The sequence below is a fragment of the Xenopus laevis genome, chromosome 4S, assembly GCF_017654675.1.
Source record: "Xenopus laevis strain J_2021 chromosome 4S, Xenopus_laevis_v10.1, whole genome shotgun sequence".
Lineage (NCBI taxonomy): Eukaryota > Metazoa > Chordata > Amphibia > Anura > Pipidae > Xenopus > Xenopus laevis.
The window spans coordinates 97082974-97104290 of NC_054378.1; the positions used below are offsets into that span (position 1 = coordinate 97082974).

At 40.5% G+C, this 21317-nt stretch overlaps 1 protein-coding gene across 2 annotated transcripts in view; it reads left to right on the forward strand.

Annotated features, from left to right (window-relative positions):
• Positions 1 to 21317, forward strand: part of LOC108715740 (myomegalin) — a 102770-nt gene that overhangs the window by 1303 nt on the left and 80150 nt on the right. Inside the window, exons 1-3 of one of the 2 annotated variants that reach the window (XM_041561598.1) lie at positions 4396 to 4619; positions 18574 to 18626; positions 19139 to 19206. In XM_041561598.1, the coding sequence (XP_041417532.1) occupies positions 4411 to 4619; positions 18574 to 18626; positions 19139 to 19206 (330 nt within the window). In that variant the 5' untranslated portion in view covers positions 4396 to 4410. Of the gene's footprint in view, positions 1 to 4395; positions 4620 to 18573; positions 18627 to 19138; positions 19207 to 21317 lie in introns of those variants that run through there. The other variant, XM_041561597.1, reaches the window with a different exon arrangement.

The following is a 21317-nucleotide window of genomic DNA, read 5'->3' on the forward strand; positions in this document are numbered from 1 at the left end:
TGTGTTATAAGCCAAGGGGCTGATATTGGTGCAGGTTTTGATAAATACTAGTGAATTAGCTCATAAAGCTATACTGTATAATGGATATTAGCTTGGAGGATATGACATTGATTATACGATGTTAAAGTGGCGGTTGTATCTTTATAATGGCAATTTGCCTGCTTGGACATGGCACAATTACTTTAGGCAAAAAAATGTATTAGAGCTCTTGGTAAATGTGTTGTTTGTTCTGCCTAAAAAATGCAACTGGTCATGGTTTAAAAATAGAATAATTCTCTGTTAGAATATATACTTTATAGAACAAGCAGTCTGGCAGATATAAAGATGCAGAGGTGAATATTTCTGATCTACAAGTCTTGTCCTCTCTCTTGTGTATATGAAAGCTGTATTGTTTTGCAATAATTAGCCTGGCCTGTCAACCACCAGGCTGTCTGGGCCTGACTCCTAAAGGACTGAGTTGAAACCTTTCTTTACTACAGGTCACATGAAGACATGTTCAGGCTTCTAATTGGCTGAGCAGGTTTTTAAAGGGTTAATGTAATTAAAACATAAAGTTGCAGAATGGTGATTCAGTGGTCAGTTAGAATTACTGCTGCAAGCACTGAGAATCTGGGGAAATATGCACACAGAAAACTGCCTGCATTTTTTCAAAATGAAAATAAAATTTGTTTCATAACACTAATGTCATAGTATACAGGACTGGAATAATGATGCTGGGCGAGGCATTTTTCCCCCAGGAACCACGAAAATCCTAAAATATTGAATCTATTACATTGTCATGCTGGTAGTTTATCTCAGTGCAGTCGATTCTACTATCTGCGTCAGCTAAGGGGTTAAGCAGACATTTGGACGACATTTGAACACTCAGGGATGCTCTAACATCCTAATTGGACAATTGCCATTTTGTATTGGAGAATAACCACTGGGTTGAATTTTGCATCCAAAATCGAATAAGGAAAAAGAAAGAAAAACTCCAGCAGTGATTACTGCAAATAAACTTTATTCAGAGTGGTGGCAACACAACATGTTTTGGGTACAATACCCTTTATCAAGTGAATTTTGCACCTATTTCAATGTATTATGGATAAAGAAGGCTGGGCTTATTGGGTTTAAAGGTGATTGTGCACTTGAATCTGTATTCTGATGAAGGGATAGTCTTCCTCCCCAAAATGTTGATACTGTTGGTAGCAAAATCAAAGGGGTAAGCTCCCTGACTGCAAAAAATTGTGTGTGTGCGGATCCGTTCAAATCGTTTTCTGTTGCTAAGGGACCTGGCCGGGTCAATGGAGGGCCAGCACCACCAATGCAGTGGAAGTGAATCACAGGTGTGCGGTAGATCTTTTACATTTAGATAAAGGAGAAGGAAAGCTAGCAAAGCAGTTTATTGCCAATAGATTAGCCACAACAGTGCAAGCTAATCAGCTCTAGACACTGTCTCTGTTTATTTAGGAATAGGATAGCAGCTGCCATATTAGCTTTCTGTGACAATGCTCCCTGACCGAGTCTCTCCCTGCTCACTCATAGCTCTGAGCTCAGATTACAGCAGGGAGGGGAAGAGGGAGGGGGAGAGAGGAGCAAACTGAGCATGCTCAAGCCCTAGCCCTGGAGGTTTAAGCTGAAAATAGGAAGTCTGATACAGTGTACAGATACAGAGCAACATTACTTTGAGGGTTTACTGGTGTATTTATATAGACCTGTCTGATAAAGCTTACTTAGTTTTAATATTTCCATCTCCTTTAAAGGGTTAACCCATATACTGTATAATATTTTCTGTACAAATAGGATAGTACAGTGTAACTGTATTGAGAAGGTGAAAACCTTTGGCCAAATATGGGAATCTGCTTTTCGGAGATACTTAAAATAAGTTTAATGGCAAGCAATTCTGTACATATAGATACAGTGTATATATAGGAGGGATCAAATATTTGGGAATGTGCTAGCTGTTGGTATTGCAAAAAATGCCATAAACAAAACCCATAGAGGAAGGTTCTTGTCATTACATGGGTGTCCAGGAATAGATGTTATGTGTGGTATGTGTTTTTCAGTTCCACAAATATTTGAAGTCGGTGGACTTTAAGAGAGGGGTGTGACAAATGCAATATTTTATACTGATCAGGTGACAACCCAAAAATCCTCAGGAACAGGCAGCGCTGGGCAGAGCGGAGAGAACATGACTGGGGTGTGTGTGGCCAGGGGCATAAAAGAATGTGGCCAAGAGTCACCCCATATATCAAACTTCCAGTTTGGTATCTTTGCACACACATTTAAAGGAGGGTTTAAAGGGGCTGTTCACCTTCCAAACACCTTTTTCAGTTCAGTTGTTTTCAGATTGTTCACCAGAAATATAGACTTTTTAAAGATATTAACGTGAAAGTTACTCTTGGCTATTTTGCAACTTCACTAGAAGTTTTTTAACTGTTAAATGGTACTTATCTGCAGCTCTCTCTGGGGCTTGCTGGGCTGGAGGTCCATGAATCCATTACATATGGAGAGAGTGCCTCCAGTGAGACAGCTTTCTGGATATTGCCCATTCTATTCCATGTTGCCTGGATGATATCTGCCACTCCCCCAGCACACCCTGATTATGTGCCACTATACCCTGTTACACCACAGCAGGGTTGCCAGGTTGGCAAGTTTTTTCTTGCTCTAATGTGCCAAGCCTGCGTCAACCAATGCATGTTGGGTAATGTACAGTAGTTTTTGCTTAACAATTTGCCAACTGCCAACTTTAATTTAAGACTACAATACCCAGCATGCAATGGGACTGACTTGTGTAGAAGTCGGGAGTTAACAAATTTTGGGCTTTCTACCCCAGTCTCCAGCATTCCTGCATTTTTGGGTGAATTTCCTCAATTTCAGACAATTTTGGGGCAAAAATCTGCTGGACACCAATTTTATTGAAATTGTAAATGTATTAGGGCCTTATGGGGCACCTATACCTCCTGCCCCCCCCCCCCTGTAGTTACGTCCCTGGTGATGGGTGAATCTGTCCCATTTTGCTTTATGGAAAAATATGTGAAACAGTGAAAATTTGAAAAGGGCGTATTTTCACATATATTCATTTATTTTTTAGACATTTTTCACTGCACATATTGTGCTATTTCTGGGCTAATTTTGAAGTGGCTATTGGTTAGTTTTGGGCTGGTTTTGTAGCTGATTTTGGCTGTTTTTGAAAATTAGACCTGGCAACCCTGCACCACAACATGACAGTCAGGAAGGGAAGGCGCTGTTTCCCCCAGCCCAGTACAGTTTCCCAAGCTCCTCATACTTTGACTCAAAATTATATTGCTTCTATTATACATCAAACACCATGGCAGCTCCTCCTTGTGTATTAATGCAAACCTATAGAAATGCATACCTCCCAACTGTCCCGTTTTGAGCTGGACAGTCCCGCTGTCACGGATTTGTACTGAGAAGTCCTGGGTTTCTCTTTGATCTGCTGAACTGAACAGCCAGAAACAGATAAGGTGGATTTCAGGCTTCCCCCACTTCTCCTCTTATAGTGATGGTGCAATTTCTGCCACCTAGAAGTGAAATTTGCACTGAAAAGAAAGCATTACCCGTCCATAACAGTACTCCAGTAGAAACCCTCTGTATATGAACCTAACACTTAGTCAGTAGCCAAATATTTTCTGCTCTTACATGCTAAACATTCTTGGACATTCCTTTTGTATGCTTGCAGGCTATTTTATGTTGATATAATGTGGATTTAGTACTGCACCAAAGTGTAGCCAGGTTGCTAGGGATAGTGACACTAGAAACAAAACAGCAAAATGATTTTGGGGCAAGATATTTATTGTTGTAGTTAATTTATTGCTTTTCTGTTCAGCCCCCCTTCCTATTCATCCTTTATTACATTGGTTTTAAAAAGTGCACAAAAATGTAAATGGAAGGACTTTTTCTTTAAATATGAGCCAATCACAAACCTATGTCATTCCTTTTTCCCTGTGTAGCTTTTAGGACTATGGGAAACTTTTTTTTATTTTTACACCCTTCTGTATCTGTCATCAATCCTACTAATAGTGAATGGAAAGTGTCCTGTCTGGTGCAGGGGAAGCAGCAACAGGCAAATCTTGGCACCACAATGCTGTCACGTCTCCATGTGAGTCAATAAAAGTCTTTTTATTAACAAGTATTAGGAGTAATGGCAGACAGAGAGGCAGAAGAGCTGAGCCTATATTGGCACATCACTTGTATGAGCAAAATCTTGCAGCAGGAGCAATAAGACTGGAATACTAGGAGAAAAAATCATGATAGTGGGGAAGCCATAGGTAATAGTGCATTCTTTTTGCACTTTGTTCTTTGCCCCTAGTATTCTGTATGTTCATAATGATAGGAATAGGGTGCTTGCTTGTCTAGGTTAAAGTAAAAACCAAAACGAGTGGATATTAGTGGATCTTTCCAGTGTGCATGTCGCAACATGTTAGAAGATCACAGGCTGGATTTTTCTGTCTGTGTTTTTTTCATCACTTCTCCACCTTGGTTGTGGTTGTGTCTGATCCTCCTGCGCAGGGGAACAGTTTACCTTCTTTTTATCCAGACATTGGACCTGCAGGATTGCTTGGCTTCTTTACCCGGTGTGTCCAATACAAACAAGCCATTCATACAGAGCAGACTTGGTAAGTCACAGTGTGTGAGTCCAAATGTACATATGTTAGTATAAAGGGGAAGAAAGCAAGCCAATTTCACGTTTTTTTCGTTAACAAGGGCAACCTCATCTATAATAATCACACTCGGCTACATTAACATGTTCCCAGTCACTAGGCTCATATTATGAGACATATTGTTTTGTTGTTGAATTGGTGTACTTATTAATCATAACATACACTGGCACATACAGTAAATATGATCTGCAACACACAACATTGCTTAAAGGTTTGGTGGTTTAAATTGACACAGAGGTTTATTCTTGCTGGATAGTCAGTTAGAGATGTTGGAAATATTTAGACACTCTGAGTCATGGTTTTCCAGTGCTGTTCACAATCTACCCCTTTAACTGGAGTCCCTAATGAAAGAAGTGCTCACAAACTGTGAATGCTTTTTTTCTTTTTTTTTTTTTGTAAATGATGTCTTTAATACCAAATAGTTTCACTGTGCTTGTGCTTTAATACAAGTAATATTGACTTAAACCCTGGAGAGTATGTACGTAAAGGAGAACTAAACCCCCCATTGTGATAAATCCCCATTGGTCCCCCTCCCTGCCTCCCCACAGTCTTACCTCTGAATTTTGACCCCTCTAGAAATAGCGACCGCACATGCAGAGTGACCGCAGAGTGAATGCAGCAAAGCTCACAAGCTCCATCATCTCTTTGGTAACCTTTGTGAAGTGAGCAGCGTATTGGCACATGAGCAATTGGAGCAACCTTCCGGTTCACCACAACCACACTTGCGCCAAAAGAGAAGGAAAATGCCAAAGGGGAGGAAGAAGAAACGAAGATTACCATAGAGAAGATGACGTCCGCAGTGGCGGAACTACCGGGGGAGCAGGGGGTGCGAGCGGGCCACGGCCCGCACCCCCTCAGGGCCCCCCGGCAGTCCGCCGCTGAGAATGCCGACATATGTGGCCGTACAGAGGGGGGCGGGGCCCGGCTGCGCGTCACGCACCAGGGCCCGCCCCCCTCTAGGATCGCCACTGGACGCCTGTGAGCTCCGCTGCGCTCACTCTGCATGTGCGGTCGCTATTTCTAGAGGAGTCAGAATTCAGGAGTAAGAAGGGAAGGGGGCCAGAGGAGGGGGTCAATGGGGACTTATCACAATGGGGGGTTTAGTTCTCCTATAATGTTCCATTTGGGTTGAGTTCTATCAGTACTTTGTGGCGTGAATTTTTTCACTGTCTTAAAGATGTTGGTCACCTTCCAAAGCTCCCCTCCCCCAAACTATTGCAATTAATACACAGAAATAATCACTTTTTTAAAATTTATTTTACCATTTCTTTATTTCAACAACTAATTTGATTCATTTTCCCCCCTCTGGTGTTTCCCAGTAGCAGCTACTTAAGCTGGGTTGTTGACTCACTAAATTGTAACAATAGGCTTCATTAGTTGCTATTTTTCGCAGAATCAGAGGAGTGTCCGAACTACAGAGCTTCTCATGGGAAATTAGAGAAGGTGGAAAATACAACTTTAAGCTTAAAGAAAAACTGAAAGCGAAAAAAGGTCTGGTTTACTATTTTTTTTACTATGTTTGGAATTAGAATTACCCCTTGATCATGAATTGGAGGAAGCTGGGACCCTGACCTTGGTCTGTGCTGAAATCAGTGTCAGCTGCTTTAGGTATTATGGCTCATAGGCACGGAAACATTATCCAGTATATGGTCTAAACAAATTCCCAAAATGATGCACAGGGGGTCTAGCTGTGTTCAACTGATGTGTGAATCACAGTGTGGTCTGTAACTGGTGCTCATATTATGCTATTATTATTATTATTATTATTACTACATTGTATATTGTGTCAAAACAGTAAGAAGTGTGGATTCAATTCCTTAGACCAGTGATCCCCAACCAGTAGCTCGTGAGCAACATGTTGTTCCCCAACTCCTTGGATGTTGCTCCCAGTGGCCTCAAATCAGGTGCTTATTTTTGAATTCCAGGCTTGGAGGCAAGTTTTGGTTGCATAAAAACCAGAGGTACTGCCAAACAGAGCCTCTTGTAGGCTGCAAGTCCACATAGGGGCCATCAATAGCCATCAATAGCCACAGCCCTTATTTGGCACCACCCAGGAACATGTGTCCTGCTTGTGTTGCTCCCCAACTCTTTTTACATCTGAATGTGGCTCACAGGTCGGGGACCCCTGCCTTAGACCTATTAACCAATGCTCTCATTCAATTGTATATTGTGTGTATGCCTCCTTAAAATGATCAGTTTTGGTGATCAGCCTCTAAAGATCCTAGTGGAATGTAATGGGTTATTGGCTGACACAAAAAAACGCATCGGATGCCCTTCCCTGCACTTCCATTCCTGTGGCCTTATATTTGTATTACACTAATATCCAGACGGTGTGTACGCAACATTGTGCAGTGATGCCTGGGTGTAACTGTGCATTAGCTGTATATTAATTCATGTTCTTATTAATGGTTCCAGGAACAAAAAATAAAGGTACTGGCACACAGGGCGAATTAAAGCAGGGGACTGGCCCCTTACGTGTTTATTACACCCCCAGGAACAAAATGTCCAATATCCTGTGGGAATACAAAAGTGTCCAATCCTGGGAAAGTACAAACAAAATTGTCCTTAAAAAATTGTCCCAAAAAGATTTTAAACCCATGTCCCAAATGAAAAAGAATGTCTGTAAAAACCGTGTAGAAAACCAATTATTCCAATAAACTAAAGAAAATAATCTTTTATATACTTTAGACAAAACATTCAGAATCTGTACACTATAAGAGAAATGACTCTAACGAATAAGGAGAAAATCTTTCCCTAATAAATTGGAGAAAAGGTATTTTTGCCTCTGGATGTAATTCTCTTTCTTTTCATTCTAATATCTGTAAAATAAAAAAAAGAGGTTTAATATATGGAAAATGCAAAAAACTTACAGAATTTTTTTTTTTTGTACAGGAAAAATAGCTATAGAAAACACATCAGACTGAATTCCTCATTCAGTCCTTTAGGGGTCTGAGTTTGTAAGGTCTATGTCCAGTAGCTTCCCGCTGCAATAATTTTTGTTTAAAATCATGTCCATGTTTTTTGTTAACTTTTTCTAGGATTTGCCAACGCAACTGTGAGACACCATGTTTATTCTCATAAAAATGTTTTGCCAAAATGATTTCCTGTTTTTTCTTATTTTGTGTATTCCCCACCTCTGGTTGATAATTACGAATTACAGATTTGTGCTCATTAAGGCTCACCTTCATGGATCTTTGTGTTTGACCTACATACGCCATGCCACACGGACATTTAATGCAATACACAATCCCTCGTGTGTTACACGTACAGTATGTATCCCTTTGATCTTATGGGGGGTACCTTTCAGAGAATGCATTACACTGTCCCCCTTAATAATGCCATTACAGTGGCCACAATTCTGGCATGGATAAGTAGCTGTAGGAATATGTCTAATAGTCGGGGGACCATTTTTTCGCTTAATTCAATCCCCAATGTTCCTCCGTTGTTTGTAGGAAAAAAATAGGTGGAGACTGAAAAAAATTACCAATTTTTAGATCGTTCATAAGAACCCCCCAATTTGAATTTGCCCTGTGTGCCGGTACCTGTATTTTTTGTTCCTGGATTTGTTGAGGAAGTGCTGACTTCCTAGGGTCCGAGCACCAGGGGTAAGCGTTCCATAGGGCTCGGGTGTGCACGTGACTGTTTGCTTATTAACGGTTCCACAATATTTCCAATATAATGTATAACACGGGAAATAGCAAAATGCTCTCGTACCTTAGAGAAATGCTAATGATACCGTATATGGCAGGATTATAGATCCACATGTACTGGTTCTGTAGATACAGGAAGGTTTTGTGCCTCTGCTCCTCATTAGCATCATTTCTATCTTCTGTCATTTACTCATGGGGGTGACCTGAATCCCTCTTGATGATCTTCTGGTACAGCTCCCAGAACTGCACAGCCAGCTGAAGACTATAAGGAGTGATGGAATTTGTAGTTCAGCAACATTTATAGGGGTTTAGGTTGCCCATCCTTTGTGCCTTTACCCATGTATCTCTGCCCATAAAGCCTTAGGCACAGGGAAAATAGTGCAGAACATTTGACAAGGGAATCAGTATAATTTCCAGCCTTTCCCTTTTTCTCAGCTGGAGCAGCCACGTCAGTGGTTTTCGAGAATAAGCTAGGTGGGAGCACAAATATCTTCTGTATGGTGAGGCTGTGTTTTTTCATATGGCATTTAAACTTGGCAGTATGGAGAGTTAGTAGCACACTTTGCTGGGAGCTTTCTCTACCTGTCAACTCACACAGTGAAATAACCATGTCTGTCTGGTTGTAACAAGGGGCTAGTGTCTGTCACCCTGAATTACGTTTCCTAAAGCAGAATCTTTTCTGGTAATTCTTCATCCAGCTCGGGCCGACTGGAGAACACCTAATGCTTCTTAGCAGGATAGCAGGCCAGTATTATAGACATGACAATTATTTTTTTTTAATGACAGAGCATTAGAAACAATATTTTTATATAAGAATTAACCTAATTTAATAGTTAAAGGGCAAGTCAACCCCAAAATAAAAAAAATTGCCTAATAGAAGAAAACCTAATTCTAAGCATCTTTCCCATATACAGTACGTTTATTAAAAATGTTCACTGCTTTTAAAGTTATTTGTAAAAACAATGGCTATTGAAAGCAGCATTTGTGTAACTTCTGTTTGTTACTTTTTAAACAATGTTGCAAAAGTCTTAGTTCCCCGGTAAAGACAGGTCTGTTATTCAGCTGCCTTGTCTTACATTGTATCAACAGTCTAAGCCATCAGGCAGAGAATAGAAAAGGACAAACACTGCTTTCAATAGCAACACATATACAAATATTGTAAAAACAAAACAAAACATAGATTTGTAATAAATGTATGCTGCAAAGTTGTTTAGAATTACATTTTCTTTTATTAGGCAAATAATTATTTCACTATTAGAGTCAAATTGGAAGTAGAAACAGTAAACATTAATTGTATGCATGCCGGAGACATCTAGTGACCATGACTAAGTGCTGGGTAAGCATGAAATGCGTCAGGCGTTAGAGGGGATATTTCTCATGTTTTTTAACTATTGATGTAAATAAAGTATATTTTTTTACTTATTAGCATGCATTGGAGAAATTATAAAGAATTATTTCAGTCTCGTCAGTCTAAAAAAAGTCAGCTTTTCCCTTTTGAGTTGTACATTTATCTGCAGAATTTTCCTTTGCCTCATTCAAATGCTTCACTTTTTCATTTTTACATGTACGTGCTCCAATGACTCATTGTATCCTTAGTGTGAGCTGCTTCTCTCCTCCTTCTTCTCTGATTTCTCAGTCTTGCAGCTTGGTACAGAGGGGTCAGTCTAATTTCCTAATAAAGGGGCAATATACATGTATGTTAAACAAACCTTCCTCCCATGTCAAGCTGAACAGTGAAATGAGTCGGAGTTAGGATTTTCCAGCAGCCAATCACAAGCTTAGAACTAATTCATCCTGTAACTGGATACAAATTGGCTTTAGATTTTAAACCAAGTTTATAGTCCATTAACAGATAAACACAGACTGAATAAGACCAAGCCTACGATTGGCTGAAAGTTTCAGCCCAGTGCCTTTGGAGTTGTTAGACAAGTCTCCACATGGTTTAGACCAAATACAACCCAGCAATGGAAAAAGTCTACAGCAGTTAAATGTTAAAATAAAAAACACTAGCAACCAGTCTGTGACTTTTAGCAAGAGTTACAAGATACAGTATACTCCCTTTTTTTAACATGAGTGCAATAAAAATATGCAATATGCAATTAGCAAAATATATATGTTTTTTGTTCGTCTTGAGATAAACAGGTTAAACAGAGAAATTGGAGCATCTCCATGTTTGTTCCTTGCGAGGTAGATAAGATATTTAGATTCCCAGTGTAGAGATAAACCCCTGCTGTATGGTAGTTGCCCTTGACTTATAGATCAAATACTGTATGCCCTGTCTTGTTTTAGGTACACAAGGGGAAAGCAATTTTGACAGTTTGAAGCTATGAATTACTTTTAATACCCCTATGGGTTTATGTTGTACTCCACCATGTACTCTCACACGAGACTGCATCTATATACAATGTACAGTATACAAATGCTTATGATGGTTTATTGTTATATAAAGCACAAGAGCTGTTCTAAGATAATTTGGCAAAATCAGTCCCTACTTTGGGCAGCTCTCAGCTTAGGCACTTAAAGGTTAAAGGGGGATGTTCACCTTTGAGTTAACTTTTAGTGTGATGTAGAGAATAATATTCTGAGACAAATTGCAATTGGTTTTCATATTTTTTTATAATTTGTGGTTTTTGCATTATTTAGCTTTTTATTTATCAGTTCTCCAGTTTGCAATCTGGTTGCTAGGGTTCAAATTACCCTTGCAACCATGCATTGATTTGACGAAGAGACTGGAATGTGAATAGGAGAGGGCCTGAATGGAAAGAAAAATAACAAAAAGTAGCAATAAAAATACGTTTGTAGCCTTACGGAACATTTGTTTTTTATGATGGGGTCAGTGACCCCCATTTGAAAGCTGGAAAGAATCAGAAGAAAAAGGCAAATAATTCAAAATCTATAAAAAAAAAAATAAATAATGAAGAACAATTGAAAAGTTGCTTAGAAGGGAACAATCTCAAAAATTGCAAGCTATTGGCACCATATGCATACATTTAAATACCTGTACTTTATAGAACTGTATAACTTTCACAAATAGGTACCCTCAACTCTATCCCAATTAACTCTTCCCAGAGTCATGTTAAGCTATAACTCTTATCCTAACCTTCCCTTTCCTCTATTCTTTCTTTTTCTTCTTTTCTCTGCACCAGCGTGCCTTGTTCTTATATACATAATACTCAATGTTACTCTGTAATTTTTGTTCTGAAAAACAATAAAAGAACTTAAATATTAAGAAAAGTTGCTTAGAATTGGGCATTCTGTAACACACTAAAGTTAACTTAAAGGTGAACCACCCCTTCAAGGGATTTACCCCAGGCCCCAGTGGGGAGAATTACATTTCCTCGTCCCACTGTGATTAATGGACATGTGTCTAATGCAGAATATACAGTTTGCACAGATCACTCCATTTGACTTGATTAAATATTAATGGACAATATGTGAATGGATACAAGGTGAAAGAGAGCAGTGCTAGGAGACAGCAGCCAGGAAGATACATTGCGCTCTGGGAATATTTAGCACCAGCAGAGACAAAATGTCTATAGATGGAGACAGATTCTATCGCAGTATTATATTAGCTGTAAATTGCTATTGTGTTGAAGGAAAACTGAGTAGCCATAAATGTTTATATTTTCATTTAGAATGAAGCCCTTTCCATCTTTATGGATATGGATCTTTATGATATAATTTAAGTGCTCCTCTCCTTAAGAATGCATTGGTTATCTAAGTCTTGGAATTGAAAGTGTAGAAAACATCTGCATTCACAGGTCTTGACTGTTAGGGCAGAGACACACGTGAAGACTCGGGGAGATTAGTCGCCTGGCGACAAATCGTCTCTTCTTCGGGCGACTAATTTCCCTGAACTGTCTTTCCACCGGTTAGAATCTAAATTGCTGGTGGGATGGCAATCGGAGCTAATCGTATTCCGAAGTCGCCCGAAGTTGCCTCGTGAGGAAACTTCAGGCGGCTTTGGAAAACGAATCGCTCCGAGTGTCATCCCGAGGATGATTTAGATTCTAGACAGCGAGAAGGCAGTTTGGAGAGATTGTCCCAGGGCGATTAGCCTCCCTGAATCTCCCTAAAAATACAAATGCTGTACAGGTTTAAAATCCCTTATCCGGAAACCCGATATCCAGAAAGCTCCGAATTACGGAATGGCTGTCTCCCATAGACTCCATTTTATCCAAATAATCCACATTTTTAAAAATGAATTTCTTTTTCTCTGTAATAATAAAACAGTACCTTGTACTTGATCCAAACTAAGATATAATTAATCCTTATTGGAAGCAAAACCAGCCTATTGGGTTTATTTAATGTTTACATGAATTTCTAGTAGAGTTAAGGCATGAAGATCCAAATTACAGAAAGATCCATTATCCGGAAAACCCCAGGTCCCGGGCATTCTGGATAACAGGTCCCATACCTGTATTAAGGAAGTCCTGTTACTGCTTGAGCATTTTTTTGGCCAAGGTAAACCTGTCACTGAGAGGGGTGTTTGGTGCACCTTTTGTTTTATGCCATTGGTAAAGTATGAATTTGTAATCAGTTCCCTCAGTTTTCATTACTGGTGGCTGATGAGTTGTAGTGTATTGTAGAAAACAGTTTAACTGTAGACAGTGTCTAGCCTTTACTAGTTAGCAACACTAATTTTACTATTCAGGGAGTGCGCTCAATCCCCAAAAATGAGCAAAATTTGAAGAAAAAAAATGCAGTAATAAATTGCTAATGCATCAGCCACAAGTAAAGTAAACTGAGGGAAGTATAACACATTTGCACTGAAGCAAGTGTCAATTTCCAATTACCCCAGTTGGAAGTCTTGTATAAGAGACATTAAAAACCTTCAATCCCTACCAGGAGGAAGGTTCAAACCCACCCAGATATACAGCCGTTGGATCTTAAGTCCAACACCTTAACAACTCGACCATCCTGGTGTGGCATAAGTCAAACGAAATAGTTAGTAAGCACTAACTTTAATATTCAGTATTCGTGAGCAAAAAAATGTTTCAAAGGAAAAAAATGTTGCTTTCCACTATCAAGTTCTTTAAATTCACAAGTTCACAAAGATTCATGTGCTGGTTTGCACCAGCAATAAATATTCAGTCCAATCAGCACCTGCAAAACATTTTGGAATTTGCCAGTTGTGGAATGTTGCAAAACACCTGCTATTCATCAAAATGCCAACCTGAATTCCCAATGCGAAAATATTTGCATTCTCTTCAAAAGTTGAAAATGGAAAGTTGGCAAAAATTTGGCCAAGCCAAAATCCACTAAATATCTTATCAATTTCACGTTACTTACATTATATGCCCTGCTATTTCTCACCAAGTAATTATTCTTTTAAGGCTTGCCAATCTAAAGTTGCATTAGACCAATGATAAAGTATGGATTTGTAATGATTTACATCAATTTTCATTACTGGTGGCTGATGAGTTGCATTGTATTATAGAAAGCAGTTTCATTTTGTGGCATATTTCTCTTATAGGAGCTAGTTCACGAAATAACACATTTACACTAAAACAGGAGATTATATCCAATTTCCCAAGTTGGAAGTCTTGTATATGTGACATTAAAATGGCTACCAAGAGTCAGGATCAAATCCACACAGATATACATCCATTGGATCTTAAAGAAGAATTTGTCCCTTAACTAAAAAAAACCCCAACCCCCCTACCCTATGTAGACCCCCCTCCCTCCTCCCCCCAGCCTAGCTACTACCCTGGGGAAATGCCCCTAACTTTTTACTTACCCCTCGGTGCAGATTCAGGTATTGGAGTTCACCGCAACCATCTTCTGGGTCTTTGTGTCTTCTTCTGGCGCTTCGGCAATTTCAACTATTTCGACGCATGCGAAGTTGTCCCAAACCAGAAAATTGCTCCAACTGCGCATGCGCTGATTCGCTGGTCTCAGTTTTAGATTACCGAAGACCCAGAAGATGGCTGCCATGAACTGCAATCCCTGAATCTGCACCGATGGGTAAGTAAAAAGTTAGGGGCATTTCCTCGGGTTAGCAGCTAGGCTGGGGGGGAGGAGGGAGGGGGGTCTACGTAGGGTAGGGGTAGGGTTTTTTTAAGTTAAGGGTTGAATTCTTCTTTACAGCCAACACCTTAAACCACTCAGCCATTCTGGTGGGGCATAGGGCATGCCAACCTAGTTATCAAACACTAATTTGAATTATTCTTTAAGGGCTTGTGAATCTAAAGTTGCATTGGACCATTGGTAAAATTTGCATTTATATTCTTTTCTCTCAGTTTTTATTACTTGTGGCTCAAGCCCTGCTCAACCAGTTAGTAAGCATTAATTATAATAGTCAGTGATTGTGCTCATTCCCCCAAAGTGAGCAAAATTTTGAAGGAAAAAATAGTTGCTTTCCACTATCCAGTGCTTTAAATTCACAGGTGTTTAAAGATTCTAATGCTGGTTTGCCTCAGCAATAAATATTCAGCCCAATCAACACCTGCAAAACGTTTTGGAATTTGCCAATATTGGAATATTGCAAATCATGTGTCATTCATCAAATTGCCAAAATTAATTCGCATTCCTTCCAAAATTTAAAGTTGCCAAAAGTTTGGCCAAGCCTCAAGAAAAACTGGAAAAAGCCTTTTCCTGCTATGTAAATGTAAGTTAAAATATTAGTCTATCTCTCTGTGAACTGAACATGAGAAAAGTTTTTTCATCAATCAGACTGAGCCTCAATATTTACAGCAATGCGGACTGTGGCCTCAGTTTAGATGCTGTTCCTATTAGCTGTTCCTATTTTAAATAGACAGTTCTTCTTCATTTTGGTCATTTATATGGGCAAAGGAATGTATTGCTGTTGGGTGTGTTACAGACTGCTGGTCCCAGTTAAAGGTTATCAATGAATGGATGTTTGCACGTTATACAATGGAGCAATGCTGTTACAGTACTGAGAGTGGCAGCTGGTGCTTGATTGCTGTAAAGCTTTCTCTTTGTCCCTTGGGCTCTTCAATAAAACTACAATTTCATTTAGGGAAACACAGGCTTCTTCTTTATGTCCTATCCTTTAATAGAAGTGATATCATTTGTTGGGCTGATGTACCATCCATGATGCTTTCTGCAGTTCATAAGGTTTTTTAGGGCATTTTCTCACCATGTCATGGGCAAAACACAGTTTTTTTAAATTTGATCCTCAAAATAGTGCATTCTTTCGGGTGGTGTTAATCTCCCAGCAACAAATCTTCTCTACTGCGGGTGACTTATCTCCCAAAAATGCCTTCCCACCGTCAAGAATGTGAATCGCCGTTGGGATGGCATAAATATCACCACTGAATTCTGAAGTTGCCCGGAGTTTCCTCGTGTGGCAGCTTTGGGTGACTTCAGAAAATGAAGCACTACGTAGGCCATCCCACCAGCGATTTGCATTCTTGCCGTCAGGAAGGCATTTGGTGAGATTAGTCGCCAGCAGTAGAGAAGATTTGTCACTGGGCGACTAATCTCCACGTCTGCCGCCACCCTTAGGATTCTCTGAGAGAAGCAGCAAAGGTTAATCAGCAGCTGATGAGTAGTAGCCTGTCTAATTGTTCTGATTATTGATTGGTCTTTGTTCCTTTAAAGAGATGCTCACCTAGAACCAGATTCATAGCCAGAGGCTTAAAGGAGAAGGAAAGTCTAAAACTAAGTAAGCTTTATCAGAAAGGTCTATATAAATACACCAGTAAACCCGCAAAGTAATGTTGCTCTGAGTCCTCTGTCAAAAGAAACACCACATTTCTTTCCTTCTATTGTGTACACATGGGCTTCTGTATCAGACTTTCTGTTTTCAGCATAAACTTCCAGGGCTAGGGCTTGAGCATGCTCAGTTTGCTCCTTTTCCCCTTTCCCCCTCCCTCCTCCCCTCCCAGCTGTAATCTGAGCCCAGAGCGATGAGTGAGCAGGGAAAGACTCAGGCAGGAAGTGATGTGGCACCAAGCTAATATGGCAGCCAGGCCCGGACTGGCAATCTGTGGGTTAGGGCAAATGCCAGAGGGGCTGCTGTAAGATGCCATAGAAAGTCACTATTTATTGGGCTGGTGGGAGGCTGTTTGGGTCTCTGTGTACTTGGAATGCCAGGGCCTATTTTGACTCCTAGTCCAGACCTGATGGCAGCTGCTATCCTAAACAAACAGAGAGCTTCTAGAGCTGTTTAATCAAGTATGCTATAGCATTCTTCAGAATGAATATAGCCTTCTAGCTTGAACTATTGTGCCTAATCTATTAGCAATAAACTGCTTTGGTAGCTTTCCTTCTCCTTTAAAGCTGAAATATATACCTATGTTCAGCATCACTCCAATTATGAGGGTATGGGGGGAACGTAATATTGGTTATTCACAATGTGAATAAATGTTGCCTTTGCAAACACTTTGGGGCAAATTCACTAAAGCGCGAAGCGCCGAACGCTAGCGTTAATTCGCTAGCGTTTGGCATTTTCGCTACTGCGCAAATTCACTAACGAACGCTGGCGTAGTTTCGCTAGTGTTACTTCGCAACCTTACGCCAGGCGAATCTTCGCTAGCGACGATACTACGCAAATTCACTAACTTGCGCAGTGTACTGAACGCTACCTTTTACGCTAGACTTCCTTCGCCACCTCAGACCTGGTGAAGCGCAATAGAGTAGATAGGGATTGTTTAAAAAAAAGTCATTTTTTTTCTAAGTCCCAAAAAACGCTGGCGTGTTTTCTACATGATGGCTGATAGGCTGAAAAAGATCGAAAATTTTTTGGGGCTCCCCTTCCTCCCCCCTACATTTCCTGACTCATGGCAACTTACCTAGGCAGTGGGCACATGTGTAGGGCAAAATAAAAATTTTATTTGCTGATTTGAAGGTTTTCTAGGCATTTGTAGTGCAGATACGTGTTCCTCCATTGAAATTTGAATTTCGCACCGTATGCAAATTAGCCTTCGCTAGCGCAACTTCGCTTTATATAGCGAATCAACGCTAGCGCAACTTTGCAACCTTACGCTACCCCTGTGCGCAACTTCGGATTTTAGTGAATTTGCGGAGCCCTGGCGAAACTACGCCTGGCGAAGTGCGGCGAAGTTGCGCCTGGCGCAACTTCGCATCTTTGCCCCTCACACGACTGTAAGATAGCGATTGCGAATTTTATAGTTTGTGCGCAGTGTATGTAAAAAAATTCGTGTCACAAACCATTTTTTGCGACAAAATATTTAATGAAACTGCAGAGAAGGTGTTAAAGATGCACAATGCGCAATTAAGATTCACAATGCAATAAAAGCCTTATTTTTACATTTACATTGCAACAGGCAAATTTTTATTCGCAAAGTTTTGCTCTTTGCAAATTGTATTACATTTCCACCTATGTATCTAACCTTTTGTTTTATTGGAAAATATTGTTTTGTACAATACTCATCAGGGCAAACTTGTGATGCAGACAGCAGTGCAATTGTGGGCACATGCTCAGCTGAGTCCACTGGAACTGGCACAATGTGCCGATATGGTTGGTAGTTAGAATCTGTTTTGATAAATTGCTTACACACTCCCCCCTTCATTTGAAATGGAATTGGCATCACTTCCTGCATTTAAAAATGGAAGGAAGTGTCTGATTCAGTTGGCAGTTGCAACTATTGACGTTTACTACTAAAAGAGAACCCTGGAATTATCAGCCAGCTCCAGGCTAGGGTTCATTCGCATTGCATGCACTTGCGAGGAATTGCTTAGAGCAAGCTGAAGGGTTGCATTGGTCCTCGCTGCATGGGGCAAAGGACCATGTATGGAGGCAAATACCTTTCGAATTGCATCAATGTTCAGAAGATTTTGCATTCAAAATAGCACGTTGCACTTTTGATCGTGAATAAACCGCATTGGGTGCTGCCTCTCCAAAAAATTCAGGCTGCAGAAAGAAACTGCATTTATATTTTGCATGAGAGATGAGTGTACTCAACTGTGCAACCTACCCCCATGAACCTTTCAGCAGCATAAACCATGAGATCTGGGAATCTTATGGTGCACTGTTTCTGTATAGCTTGGGTCACACTGGGCAACTAAAGGCATCTTTGTGGTTCCATTTATTTACAGAAAAATAGTTAGCTTCTCATGCAATGGGCTTAAAGAGTACATAATGATATTGTGAATAATTTCTGTTGTGTTACTGTGACTAAATCTGTGACACAGATACACATTATCAGATCGAACCTTCTTTGTTACACCTGTGATTTGTTACTGTCTTTGCACTGAGCCAGTAAAGAAAACATCAGCGGAGTTATGCAGACTGAACTCACTTTTAATGTCTTGTCTCATTCAAATTGCAGGAGCTGTCGGGAAAAGGGGAACCTGTATTTGCAGACGAGCAGTCACATGGCAGGTAACAAAAAGTTTTAGTTCTTTGTAATTGCAGCATATCTAGTGATATCCCCAGTGCATTCATAATACCAAGGGCTAATGCTAGCCTAAAGTAGAAATATATTTATGTGTATCTCCCATTCTTTGTATAGTTTTTTTACATACCAGGGCTGATTTAGTAACACAGGTGCTGCATCGCACCATTACATTTACCCTTAGCATCCAAGATAATCTTAATAGCATTTTTGATTTTCAGATTGGTTGCTACTGGTTACTGCACAATACAATTTGGCATCTAACTCATCACTAAATCCCTTCTCTTGTTATTAGTTCATATATGAGAGGGGCAGATTGTTGCTCTCCTCCTCTGAGGCAAAAAGACCCTGTTAAGCATCAGTATCTAGTGATCTGGACATTGTTTCCGTCCTCTTATTGCGAAGCTACATTAAAATACAGAAGGACGTTACTAAGGAAAACTTCTCTACTTCCATCAAGAATAATAATGTGTTTTATGTGATCTCTCTTGCTTTTTAGCTTTTCTCACTGACACCAACGAGAAAGGACCTCCATTACAGGCTCATACCCTGAGGGACTTTGAGAAGGTATGCTGCTGAAATTGTCCTTTAAATTAACTGGGGGGTCTTCAAGTATTATTTTTGTTGTTATTGTGGAAGCAAAGTTTTACAAAGGCTTATACAAGTGCCGCTGGCAACCTGATAGCAGATTAACTGTGTGGATAGAGTTTTCCTTTGCCATTGTCATCATGTCTTCCTTAAGTAAATTTCTCTCTCTACCGTCTGACAAGGTTGGCATTTTACATCCCATCTGGCACTGTCTCTGCAGTCCCCAAGTGTTATTTACAGTGACTGTTTCCGTTTTTAACTTTTCCTTTATTGGGACCATAAACTATATGGGAGGATAATTCCCATCATATCACCATTCCAAAATATGTTACTAATGAGACCTCCATTCCTGAAAAGAAAAAAATTGCGCTCTGTTGCTTCCTTTTGATCACTGAAATATTTTTTTGATCCTTTGTGAGCGGCAGGCTGAGGTGGGAGCTGCTTATTTTAACAGACGCCTGCTTAAAAAAATGTTTTCTTTGCAACGGAACGCCCTAAAGTGCTGCTGATTTACATCATGATTCCCTATTATCCCCATGCCCAGATGCAGTCTGTTTCATGTGTCAGTTGTCTGAGAGGGACAATTATGCGTGTGAGTACTAGTCAAACACACTATTATTTGGGTGACAGCGGCATAAAAGGCATAGCTTTAATGTGAGCAGGGAAATTACCCAATATGCATTAAGTATGAAGGAAAGAAATGTCTAATCACATCCATTTGCACAAAGGAATTCAGCTTATGATGTTACTTTCATATAACCTGTCTACGTGTTAGTGGACAGTTGGTGGGATTGGAGCTATACATAGTAACATTGCATGTTAGGCTGAAAAAAAACACATGTCCAGGGTCGGACTGGGGGGCCCCGGGGCCCACCGAGACTGCTGTCCAGGGCCCCCCCGCCAGCCATCCAGGGCTCCCACCACTTTGCCTCCCTTCCCCTTCTCCTTCCTCCCCACCTCCCCATCTTACCTATTGTCGCACCACCGGGCGCACACGCGCTGACGTCACTGCCCTGTGTCGCACTTCAGTATTTTTATTTTCAAATTTAAGGGGGGAGGGGGGGTAGTACGACCCTGCACACAACCATCAAGTTCAACCTTTTAAGTCTATATAAAATCTGTCTAACTGCCAGTTGAGTCAGAGGAAGGCAAAGAAACCTGTTTGAAGCCTCTCCAATTTGCCTGGATGAACTTGTACTATGAGCTATCTTCCATAACCCTGTATTCCATCACTTGCTAAAAAGCCATCCAACCCCTTCTTAAAGCCACAGTATCTAATGTATCAGCCTGTACGACTGTTTCAGGGAGAGAATTCCACATCTTCACAGCTTTCACTGTAAAAAAGCCCTTCCAAAGATTTAGTCAGAACCTCCTTTCTTCTAATTGGAATGGGTGACCCCATGTCAGCTGGAAAGACCTACTGATAAATAAAGCATTAGAGAGATTATTATATGATCCCCTTATATATTTGTAAAGCCCACTTGGCCAACCCCCCTGGTGCCAAGGTCGTACCTGCTTACAAACTCGAGTCCTGAGCCCCCTTTGCAAGGTGAAAGGGTACTGGAAATGCTTCTCTGGCAGTGCCTCCACCTAATGGGATCCGGGAATACACCTGCAGTGGCCCCATTAGGACAACAAATCAATCACACACTTTATTATATAACAAATATAACTTTTATGCACACAAACAGCCTGTTTCTCCGAACAGGAGATCGCTGGATCCTCATCCTTTCCTACCCCTTCCCAGGTAACACGCACCCCAAAGGAGTCACACAGACGGGTAGTCTCACACAGAGCTGACAGGCATCCAGAACAATGAAATCTTTATAGGCTCCAGACTCTCCCAGTCGAGCACATCACTTGCTAGATCCATTTGCTGAACTATAGCTCCCAGTACTGTCAATAGTACAAGCCTTTAAAGTCCAGTGTCTGGCATCAATCTTCTAGAACATCAGGGTCAAGTTATCCCTGAGCCCACACCAGACATAGCAGCCATATTGTGTGTCTATATAGCCTGAGGTCTGCCACTGCAGCACCCCAGCCGACGATCACTCCATCCTGCATCCAAATCAAGATCCAAATCAAGATGG